Source organism: Carassius carassius, chromosome 40 (assembly GCF_963082965.1).
Source record: "Carassius carassius chromosome 40, fCarCar2.1, whole genome shotgun sequence".
NCBI classification, from domain to species: Eukaryota; Metazoa; Chordata; class Actinopteri; order Cypriniformes; family Cyprinidae; genus Carassius; species Carassius carassius.
Window position 1 is genome coordinate 24,637,073 of NC_081794.1, and position 12,671 is coordinate 24,649,743.

General features: G+C 36.6%; 2 protein-coding genes across 2 annotated transcripts; both read left to right on the top strand.

The window, feature by feature from the left end:
* Positions 1-253: 253 nt before the first annotated feature.
* Positions 254-830, top strand: LOC132121890 (pancreatic secretory granule membrane major glycoprotein GP2-like). Its single transcript, XM_059531625.1, has 2 exons — positions 254-641; positions 729-830. The coding sequence occupies exons 1-2, from the start codon at positions 254-256 to the stop codon at positions 818-820; spliced, it is 480 nt and encodes a 159-aa protein (XP_059387608.1). The 3' UTR covers positions 821-830.
* A 2,718-nt stretch (positions 831-3,548) lies between these two features.
* On the top strand, positions 3,549-9,677 carry LOC132121891 (uncharacterized). Its single transcript, XM_059531626.1, has 10 exons — positions 3,549-3,846; positions 4,313-4,690; positions 5,461-5,868; positions 6,082-6,471; positions 6,556-6,624; positions 7,012-7,386; positions 7,526-7,908; positions 8,016-8,094; positions 9,168-9,590; positions 9,667-9,677. Exons 1-10 carry the CDS (start codon positions 3,549-3,551, stop codon positions 9,675-9,677), a joined length of 2,814 nt encoding a protein of 937 aa, XP_059387609.1.
* Positions 9,678-12,671: the final 2,994 nt, after the last annotated feature.

The following is a 12,671-nucleotide window of genomic DNA, read 5'->3' on the forward strand; positions in this document are numbered from 1 at the left end:
TTCTTAAGATAGATTAACAAAAGAGCATAATTTATTGTTTGTTTCATTATGAATGTCTTTTTTGCTATTTTTTAATTGAATGCATCCTTGCTGATTAAAAGTATCAATTTCTTAAAAGCCCACTTGACAAACCTTTGAACTGCAGTAATGCACTGTATAACATTAGAGGAACACTCAAAACAAATTTAACTAACTCAGTATAGAATGAACACCGCTTTCACACATTGTTCTTTCACTAACAACCTTTTTCCTCATGACAGTTGCGTTTGGCAGCAATGATCCTTGTTACAACTATGAATCTCTGGATCGTCCCTGGAGAGTCACAGAGGAAACTGGACTTTACGTTTGTGATGAATATTTCTCCTGGAACGGCTGGTACAGACTTTTCTACGATGGAATGGACATCCGAATGCCAGAGCACTGTGTGAACGCAGGCAGCTGTAACACAGATTACAGTCTGTGGCTCAATGGTTCTCACCCTCAGATAGAGGATGAAGTGGTGATCATGGAGGTCTGTGCAAGCACATTGTATGACTGCTGCTCTTTCCAATCAACACCCATCAGAGTCAAAGCTTGCCCGGGCGATTACTATGTCTATGAACTTGTCAATCAACAGTATGGGTGTTCAGGATACTGCACAGGTACTGGTTTTTTAGCTTTTAAAAAAAAAAATTCTTTAATAAAAATTAGTTAACAAATTTAATTAAAATGATTTTTTTTCTTTTTAGATATCAGCACAATATCCCTGACAACTTCCACTTCAAGTCCATCTACGATTAGTGGATCCAGCCTTTCCATGTGTAGGTTGATAATTAAATAATGAATAGCAGAAATTGAAAAAAAATTTTTCTTTAAACTGTCAATCATTTACTCACCCTCATTTCATTCTTTATTATGTGGAACGTCAATTAATTTTTGTACCTTTTACATTTTATGGACAAAAACAGGTGAGGTGTATCTCAAAATATGTTTATGTTCTATAGAACTAGAAATTTCAGTGTTGATTCTTTTGAACTAAGAAAAAAATTGTTCAAACTCCTAACAGGTTAAAAGTTCAGACCACAACTATGGCAATAATGACAATGACCCAGATGAATGATAATATTTCATAATGTAGAACCCCACAAGCACTCCCCCCCCCTCTCCCGGATGAAATTTGGAAGCCAGCCAAAATCCGTTTGAAATTTGTGTGACAGTTATGTTTACAGCTGTATTTTAGTTCATATTTATATAAAATATGTAATTTTATAAAAGTGTAGAATAGTCTCTAATACAGAAATCATTATAATAATAGCGCCTCGGGTGAACTAGCCTTTTTCGATTCAAGAGAAAATACCAAGAGTTTGTCAAATGTTCATATATAGAGTTGAGGTCAAAAGGTTACCTCCCCCTTTCAGAACCTGCAAAATGTTATTTTACCAAAATAAGATGGATCATACATAATGCAGGTTATTGTTCATTTAGTACTGACCAGAATAAGAGTTTTCACAAAATATTTTAGTCCACAAGAGAAAATAATAGTTGCATTTATAAAAATGACCCTGTTCAAAAGTTTACAGCCCCTTGATTTTTAATATTGTGTTGTCACATAAATGATCCACATCTGTTTTTTTTTTTTGTTTGTTTTTTTTGTGATAGCTGTTCACGAATCCCTTGTTTGTCCTGAACATTTAAACTATCCGCTGTTCTACAGACAAATCCTTCAGGTCCCACAAATTCTTTGGTTTTCCAGCATTTGTGTGTATTTGAACCCTTTCCAACAATGACTATGATTTTAAGATCCATGTTTTCACACTGAGGACAACCAAGGGAGTCATATACAGCTATTGCAGAAGGTTCAGACATTCACTGATGCTCCAGAAGGAAACCCCATGCATTAAAAGCTTTTGAATTTGAAGATCATAAGATATATTTAACTTATTTTGTCTTCTAGGAAACATGTATCTATCTTCTGTAGAACGGCAGTACTACAGTAAATGGAAAAAAATATGATATTTAGGCAAAAAAAAAAGAACAATTCTACTCTGTTTAAAAGAACCTTGAGTGAGCCCAAAATGTCAGGATTTGAAAAGACATATGACTTCTTTCTTTTGATCTCTTCAGCTGCCATTGACACAGATTTTGACCCATGCTACAATTACAACATTCTTGATGAATACTGGAGAAGCACACTCAATTACTGGTATCAATCTGGATATATGTCTGGACATGATGACACTCTAGTTGAATGGCATGGCTGGTATCGACTCTTCATTAATGGTTCGAGTGCTCAGATGCCTGAGTGGTGTTTCAGTCATATGTCATGTGGAGGTTTTAGTTCTCTGTGGCTTGATGGCCCTCATCCTCAGCCAGAAGATGGAGTTGTTACTTATGAAGTCTACGGCTCTGTCAATGACCAGTGCAGTTACTACAGATCTGACCCAATCCAAGTCAAAGCCTGTCCTGGAAATTATTATGTCTACAAACTTAAAAGTCCAAAGCCATCGATCCCATTGCCTGTATATTGTGCAGGTAGTTATTCTCCTTCATCATTTACAGAAATATAGTCACCTTTCATATTTTTTTTTTTTTTTACAGAACTATTAATGCTACTGTAAATGGTATAAATCATGTAGTCTTGAACATGCTTCATCCACAATACCTATAACACACTCTTTATATTTTGACAATAGTTCCATTCAACACTCCAAATATTGATCCCTGCTACGATTACACCAGTGTCGACGAGCCTTGGCGAGCCACTGACAATAATTATATCACTAATATATGTGATTATAATCTCAACTGGAACGGCTGGTACAGGCTCTTCTACAATGGTCAGAGTGTCCTGATGCCAGATTCATGTGTTGGTTCTGGCATGTGTGGCACAGACAAACCACTGTGGCTCAACGGCCCTCACCCACAGCTGGAAGATGGAGTGATTACTCGGCAAGTGTGCGTTTCCACATTGAATGACTGCTGTGGTTACAAATCTCATCCAATACGAGTCAAAGCTTGTCCTGGAGACTATTATGTGTATGAGTTTGTCAGGCCACAATTTTGTTCATCTTACTGTGCAGGTAAACACATCTTCATCATGTACATGCTTTGGTCTGGAGTTTTTATTCTTTTTAGTTATGTTTGAAAATGATGGACTTTGATGTAAAACAAAAATTTTTCCCGGTACCAGATGTCTCAAGCCTCAGCAGCCCAACATCTACAACACCACCTACAACAACAGTTGCAGTTATACTCCCAGAATCCACTACTCCGTCTGTCACAGACACAGGTATTGAACTCCTAACTAAAGAATGTTGTGTAATTAGGTTTTATTTTCAGGTAAGCTCATTGGCTGCTTTTTTTTCTTCTCAATAAATAGCAGCTTTACAATTTGCCATTTCTAGGGTGATTTCACACCACAAGAGTATATTTTTTTTCTTTTTTTTTTATATGAATTAATATTTATTTTCAAATATGTTTTCACAGCCCTCCACTTTGACCCCTGCAATAGCTACACTGTGCTGGATGATCCCTGGAGAGCCACAGACAATCGATATTCCTTCAATTTAATGTGTGACGCTTATGTCAACTGGGTGGGCTGGTATCGTCTCTTCATTTACGGCCAAAGCGTTCAGATGCCAGACACATGTGTTGATCGGCTAAGCTGTGGCACTCATGCCCCACTTTGGCTAAACGGTCCACACCCACGAATTGAGGATGGAGTGGTGACCCGAGATGTCTGCGGTCACTGGTGGAATAACTGCTGTGGGTTCCAGTCAAATCCCATTAGAGTGAAAGCCTGCCCAGACAATTACTATGTCTACGAGTTTGTTAGACCAAGTTTCTGCTATGGGACCTACTGTGCAGGTAAACATATCTGCATTCACCCATGTTATGCATTACATGTATAAGTTTGCTTTTTTGTGTACTGTTGAAGTAAATACATGTTGCTTTTTTTTTTTTTTTTTTTTGGCTGTTATAATTTTGGCAATAATTTAATTTGGTTTTACAGATGTTAGGAACAATAGCATCAGCATTCCTACTTTCACTCCAGAGACAACTTTGGCTGGTAATGTAGTATGTTATGCCCTCTACTCACTGTTGACATTTTGACAGGAAATGACATTCAGTACAGTCTGTCAACACACCATTTGTGTTAAGACAAATTTGCAAATGCAGTATTTGTTTCTTTGCTAAATTTTAATGTTTAGCTACACAATATTTATGCATGCATATTTCATTTTACTGAATTAACATGCACTGTACTGAAATGTATTGTAGGTTTACAAAATCTTTACACTTAAACATCTTGTGTGTTTGTTATTTGTTACAGAGGCTTTCCGCACTGACCCCTGCTACAACTACAGAGCCCTGGATGATCCTTGGAGAGCAACAGACAATCACTATTCATACAATTGTGATGCTAGTGTTAATTGGGATGGATGGTATCGTCTTTTCATTGCAGGCCAGGATGCTCGGATGCCAGAAACATGTGTTAATCAGTTTAGCTGTGGCACTGTTGCCCCACTGTGGCTAAATGGTCACCATCCACGAGTTGAGGATGGTGTGGTCACCCGTCATGTCTGTGGCCACTGGAACAATGACTGCTGCAATTATGAGTTTAATCCTATGAAAGTGAAAGCCTGCCCAGGCAATTATTATGTGTATGAGTTCATGAACCCAGTGTTCTGCCATGTGGCATACTGCGCAGGTAAATATATTTACATTCAAACTTGTAAAAGTGTGTTTTTGTATTTAACTAATATTCATCCAAAACTTTACAGAACTGACGAATATCACTTCTATAGATGTCACGCCACACACCACCCCAACTGGTAATTTAATGTTTTCTGTCCTCCGACATAATGTTTTTAAACTAACAATAGCAAAGGATAATTAAACATCTAAACAATTAGCAAACAATAACCTTATATATTTGAATAATGTTTTACTTTCAAAAAGATTTGCTGTTGTTACAGAAAAATATATATATTTTTATTGTTCAACTCATAATGCCATATTTTTACACACACACACACACACACACACACACACACACACACACACACACACATATATATATATATATATATATGTGTGTGTGTGTGTGTGTGTGTAATATATATAATATAATTCACATTTACCTTTATTCATTTAGCAGACACTTATCCAAAGCGACTTACAAATAAGGACAGTGGAAGTAATCAAAAACAACAAAAAGAGCAATGAAATATAAGTGCTATAACAAGTCTCAGTCAGGTTAACACAGTACACATAGCATGGGCTTTTAAATAATATAATAAATAAAAACAAAACGGATAGAATAAAAAAAGAATAGAGCAAGCCAGTGTTAGAGGTCTTTACACACACACACACATATATATATATATATATATATGTATATCAAATACACACAAACATACATACATGAATATAGCCAAAACCCATCCCTTCACTATTTCATATTTTGTTTCTCAAAAGTCACAACTCCCAGCTCTGACCCATGCTCTGATTATAATATTCTTGATGACGATTGGAGAGACCTGCGTCAGAACAGCCAGTCATATGACCATGATGACACTGCTGTTGAATGGAGTGGTTGGTATCGACTGTATTTGAATGGAGAAAGTGCTCAGCTGTCTGAGTGGTGTGTGACACTCCCAAGATGTGGTGGTGAAGTTGGACTTTATCTCAATGGCTCTCATCCAAAACCTGACGATGGGGTGGTGACCCGTGAAGTCTTGGGATCTTCAAGCTTGTTGTGGAACTCCAACCAATGTGGTTATTTTAGATCTACCCCCATTCAAGTCAAAGCCTGTCCAGGATATTATTATGTCTATAAACTTGACAAACCTGATGTGTCAATCCCTAGGCCAACATACTGTGCAGGTACTTGTGTACTGCTTTCTATAGATTACTGTTCATGATTATTCTCTGTGTGTATATTTTGGTATGGGTCAGCTTTTTAACTTTTAATTTCAATTTCATGAATTCTGTATATTCTAAGAGACACAGCAATGAGACCTGAAGTCTTATTTTAATAAGCTGACACTTTTAACAGTCAATCAGTGATTTCACAAACAGCCTTTCTCTCCATATCAGTTGCATTCAACAGCATCAGTAATGATCCTTGTTACAACTATGAATCTCTGGATCGTCCCTGGAGAGCTACAAATGAAACCGGATTTTACATTTGTGATGAATTGTTCTCTTGGAACGGCTGGTACAGACTTTTTTACAATGGAGCGAACATCCGAATGCCAGAGAGTTGTGTTAATGCAGGCAGCTGTAACACCGATCACAGTCTGTCGCTCGCTAGTCCTCACCCTCAGGTAGAGGATGGAGTGGTGATCATGGAGGTCTGTACAAGAACATGGTATTCAAGCTATAATTGGATGAAAACACCCATCAGAGTTAAAGCTTGCCCAGGCGACTACTATGTTTATGAACTTGTGAATCAACCAGTATATGGGTGTTCAGGGTATTGTACAGGTAATATGTTTTCATATTAATTAATAGCTTATTTTAACACTTTTAAAAATTATTTCAGTAATATGTTTCATTTCCTCTTTTTAGATGTCAGCACAATATCTCTGGTTTCCACTGCAAGTCCAGCTACCAGTCCTGGATTCAGCATGACTTTGAGTACGTTTATATAGTCAAAACTCAAAATTGTCATTAGTACAATGAGACTAGTTTACAAGTAGTCATGAAAAGCATGTTCTTCAAAGCGTTAAGTGTGACAATTAAATTTTCAGGGGATAAATGACACTTTCAGGGGATAGTTGAACATTTTGATCAGTAGTGGATCAGTATCGTTTTCTAGATTATGGTTTTCTAGTTTTTTTTTATTTAGTTAGTTTTGTGTCCAGATGTACAGATGTCCTGGTTCTGGGCCAAAATTTGCCCACTCAAAAGTAGGGGTGTTTGACTAATAAATAGAACAATGAAACTGCTTGCTCTTTCCTAATTTTGTTGATATTTTATAATGTATGTTTTCTCTCTCTGTGTCTCTCTCTGAAATCAATATAGATTATGACCCATGTTATAACTACAACATTCTTGACAATTACTGGAGAAGCACACTCTGGTATATGTCTGGACATGATGACACGCGTGTTGAATGGCATGGCTGGTATCGACTCTTCATTAATGGTTCGAGTGCACAGATGCCTGAGTGGTGTTTCAGTCAAATGTCATGTGGAGGTTTTAGTTCTCTGTGGCTTGGTGACCCTCATCCTCAGCCAGAAGATGGAGTTGTTACTCGTGAAATATATGGCTCTGTTAATGACCAGTGCAGTTCCTACACTTCCAACCCCATCCAAGTCAAAGCTTGTCCTGAAAATTATTATGTCTACAGACTTTTAAGGCCAAAACCATCTATCCCAGTGCCTGTATATTGTGCAGGTACAGTCATACAATTAATTGCATTGTCACCTTTTATTAAAAACTACATTGTTTTTTTCAACTGTTTTTTTCAACTGATGTTGATTCGAAATGGATTTAAACATCTTAAATGCATTTACTCTTTATTTTTTCACTATAGTTTTATTTAACACTCCAAATACTGATCCCTGCTATGACTACACCAGTCTGGATGACCCTTGGAGAGCCACAGACAATTATTACAACAATTACATGTGTGATTATAATGTCAACTGGAACGGCTGGTACAGGCTCTTTTACAATGGTCAGAGTGTCCAAATGCCAGAGTCAAGTGTTGGTTATGGCATGTGTGGCACTCCTTACCCATTGTGGCTCAACGGCCCTCACCCACAGCTGGAAGATGGAGTGGTCACACGGCAAGTGTGTGGTTCCACTTGGAATGATGGCTGTGGTTACAAATCTCATCCAATACAAGTCAAAGCTTGTCCAGGAAACTATTATGTGTATGAATTTGTCAGGCCAAAATTATGTGCATCTTACTGTGCAGGTTGGTGTTTTTTTTTTTTTTTAACATGCTTTGGTCATTCATATTTTAGGTTATAAAATTATTGACATTTAAAATTATTTTTTACTTTACAGATGTTACCAAGCTTGCATCTACAACAACATCTGAAACAACGGTGATAATTCCACCCACAGAATCCAGTACTTTGTCTGTTACAACCCCAGGTAATTTTTTTATTGTATTTTTTATTATTATTACTGTGTCACTCATGTTCTAGAAATGTTTTTTTTTTTCTATATATCTTTTTTAATGAAATATATTCTTGCTATTTTATATTGAATGAATATGTAGTCCAAATGAATGCGCTTGGGTAATAAAAATTGTTCTCTGTGTAAACTAAGCTCAAGTCATTTAAAAGAAAATGCTCTAATTTACAATTATTTTGGCTACAGTATGTATAAATTCAATCTGTAACAGGTAGCTCAACAAGAAAATGTTCAAGTTAAGTAGACAAAATGTTTTAATGAACCTCCATTTGTAGGTAAATGTCAGGTAAATGTAGGTAAAATAAATGTTGTTACTTGGTTTAACAATGATACATTTATATTGCTAATGTTTCCACAGAAGACGCTATACCTTTTGACCCCTGCTATAACTACACTGTGCTTGATGATTCTTGGCGGTCCACTAGCAATCATTATTCTTCCAACTTATTGTGTGATGCTTATGTCACCTGGGTTGGGTGGTATCGTCTCTTCATTGGCGGCCAGAGCGGTCAGATGCCAGAAACATGTGTTGATAAGTATAGCTGTAGCACTCACGCCCCACTATGGCTAAATGGTCAACATCCACAAGTCGAGGATGGAGTGGTCACCCGAAATATCTGTGGTCACTGGGACAGTGACTGCTGCTTTTTCCAATCCAATCCCATTAAAGTCAAAGCCTGCCCAGGAAATTACTATGTCTATGAGTTTGTTCAACCAAATTTCTGCTATGGGACCTACTGTGCAGGTAAGCTCTTAAATTGTATGTTCATTTTTTTGTTTATTATAATTAATCATGCCATAGACCATTGCAGAATGTAATTTGCTATGTCTATTATTGATCTATTTTTGAATGTATAAGCAGATCTTTATAATGCAATAGGGGTTTGATTCGATTTGTGTCTAGGGAAAATTTCTGGATAAAATAATTTAAAATGTACATACCACCATCCCCAGATTTAATGACTTTATTATGAAAAATAAATACATTTCTCCCTTTTTTTCTCTCTCTCTTTACCCTTTTCTCATAAAAGCCCCAACTCCCAGCTCTGAACCATGCTCTGGTTACAGTGTTCTTGTTGACGACTGGAGAGACTTGCGCAAGAACAACCAGTATTATTACAATGATGACAGATTTGTTCAATGGAGTGGTTGGTATCGACTGTATTTGAATGGAGAAAGTGCTCAGCTGTCTGAGTGGTGTGCGAGTTTCACAGGATGTGGTGGTGAAGTTGGACTTTATCTCAATGGCTCTCATCCAAAACCTGAGGATGGGGTGGTGACCCGTAAAGTCTTGGGGTCGTCATCTTGGGCTTGGTGGTGGTGGTGGTGGAACAGCCGCCAGTGTGGCAGTTATAAATCCACCTCCATTGAAATCAAAGCCTGTCCAGGAGATTACTACGTCTATAAACTCGTCAAACCTGACATGTCAATCCCTGCTCCTACGTACTGTGCAGGTGCAGTTTTAACTTGTGTGTTCTTTATGGATGACTTTATTAATCCCCTATATGAAATATTTACACTTTGTTACAGCTCTACTTTGATATTCCAATACATTTGTATAATATGTACAGGTAGTAACAATGTTCAGTTTTTATATGGATCATGGATGCTTTAACCAGCTAGACAAGACACACACACACAGCCATGAGATGTCATGATTATGCACAATGTTTTATAAATGACCCTGTAATACAGCATTTTTACGACCCTTAAAAGGATCTAGGGAACAGAGTGCTACACTTTAATCTGGGTAAAAGGATAAGCAGAATGAACCAAGGAAACCTTTAGAATAGCGTTAATTTTTTTATTAGCCCGAAACCAGAGCCACAAAGTAGCGTGTGTGGGCAATTTACATTGCACATGGAAAAATAAAGAAAAACTAATAAAGAAAAAATATACACTTTGAATTAGGGAAAAGGAACTAGAGTGGTGCCGAAAAAAAAAGAAATAAACAAAACCAAACTCCCCAACCTAGCTAAAGGAGGAGGAACCCACTAATCTAACTAACAGGAAAAGAAAATCTAGAAAAAAAGCGCCCTAATTAAGCTACACTAAATAAGAAAACCAAATAAATACAGAGTGATTTCACTAACAACCTTTTTTTTCTCTCTCTCCATATCAGTTGCTTTCAACAACATCAGTAATGATCCTTGTTACAACTATGAAACTCTGGATCGTCCCTGGAGAGCTTCAAATGAAACTGGACTTTACATTTGTGATGAAAACTTCTCCTGGAACGGCTGGTATCGACTTTTTTACAATGGAATGGGCATTCGAATGCAAGAGAGCTGTGTTGCTGAAGGCAGCTGTAACACATATAGCGGTCTGTGGCTCAATGGTCCTCATCCTCAGATAGAAGATGGAGTGGTGACCATAGAAGTGTGTGGAGGCAGCCATTATGGCTGCTGTGAATTCAAATCAACACCCATCCGAGTCAAAGCCTGCCCAGGCGATTACTATGTCTATGAACTTATCAAGCCACATTCACTTTGGTGTTCAGGATACTGCACAGGTACTATTATTCTTTATTACTTTTTTAATTCAAAACTTTTATATTGTTTTTTAATTTAATATATAATTTAATTATAATATTAATTATAATTCCCTCTTTCAGATACCAGCACTATATCAACAACTTTTTCCTCTACAAGCCCAGCTACATTTATTGGGTCCAGCATGAGTAGGTTTTTACAATAAGAACAATATTTGTCTTAACCCAAGTTCCATTAGGATAATACACATTAAAATGTTTTTTTTTTAAAAATACTGTTAAGGTGTAAAATGTTTTAAAATGATTCATTATAGCATTTGTTACATATATTATTAGAACAAATGGCTAATGCACTATTAACACTTGAGCAACTACTATCAACTAACAAGAAACTCTGATTAACGAATAAGTGAGTAATAGCACTCAGTTCACTTTTTTTCATACTGTATGTTCCAGTAGAACTACTATATACAGCTTCATAATAAATGAATGATGCTAAATGTATAATTAATTCGGTTACACCTGATTTTGATAGTCTACTTTAGACATTCTACTAACTATAAATAACTTTGTAAATAAATGTCAATTACATATCAACTAAATCGGTAGCACTTTATTTTACAGTCCTGTGTCTCATGTACATACTATGTACTTATTATAGTAATTACAACAACTATGTAATAACTACGCAGGTACTAACCCTGATCCTACCCCTAAACCTAACCCTACCCCATGTAGTTACCTTGTATTATCAGAACTTTCTTAGATAAATACACTGTAAGTACTGTACACTAAGTACATTTAAGTACGCATACTGTAAAATAAAGTGCAACCACTAAATCTCATTATTTACAACTACATGTCTACTAACTCTCAGAGTAGACTGTAAGGGTAGTTTTAGGATTAGTTGAATAAGTTGACAAAGAAAGTGTAAGAAGATATTAAGCAGATAGTCTACGAATACTCTACTAACTGCTAGCTGACATGTAGTTGCAAATTTACTTACTGTTAGCAGAATGTCTAAAGTGGACTACCGAAATAAAGTGTTACCATTCATTCTAAATTGAAAGTCATGGTAACCCGCCAGTCATTACCCACTAGTCACTATATGAGGGATATATATATAAAAAATAGTATCTACCAATAAGCTAATAGGGAACTACCTCTTTCAACTGAGTGCTATTAATTTCTGATTCGTTAATCAGAGTTTCTTGTTAGTTAATAGTAGTTACTAAAATTTTAATAGTGCATTAGTCATTGACTGTTGGCATGGACATTGCCTTAATAATTCATTTATTTTTCAATATCTGTCTCATCAGCTGCTATTAACACAGATTTTGACCCATGCTATGAGTACAACATTCTTGACAACTCATGGAGAAGCACACTCAATTACTGGTATCAATATGCACATGATGACACGCGTGTTGAATGGCATGGCTGGTATCGACTCTTCATTAATGGTTCGAGTGCTCAGATGCCTGAGTGGTGTTTCAGTTATATATCATGTGGAGGTTTTAGTTCTCTGTGGCTTGATGGCCCTCATCCTCAGCCAGAAGATGGAGTTGTTACTCGTGAAGTCTACGGTTCTTATTACGACCAGTGCAGTTACTACAGATCTGACCCAGTCCAAGTCAAAGCCTGTCCTGGAAATTATTATGTCTACAAAATTAAAAGGCCAAAGGTATTGATCCCAGCCCCTGTATATTGTGCAGGTATAGTAATTCTCCTAAATTATTACATGCTTATTATGAATAAAATTTTGAGCTTTGATATAAAGACTGCATACAAAGAATAATGTATTTACAATGAAAATGATTTGTGTTTGATTTTGAAGAAATCTTAGCATTTCTTTAATGTTCCTAAAACAGTTACTTTCACCACTCCGAGTGCTGACCCTTGCTTCAACTACAACAGTCTAGACGATCCCCGGAGAGCCACCATCAGCCCACAATATGATAAATATTATTACTATCAAATATGTGATTATAATGTCAACTGGAACGGCTGGTACAGGCTCTTCTACAATGGTCAGAGTGTCCAG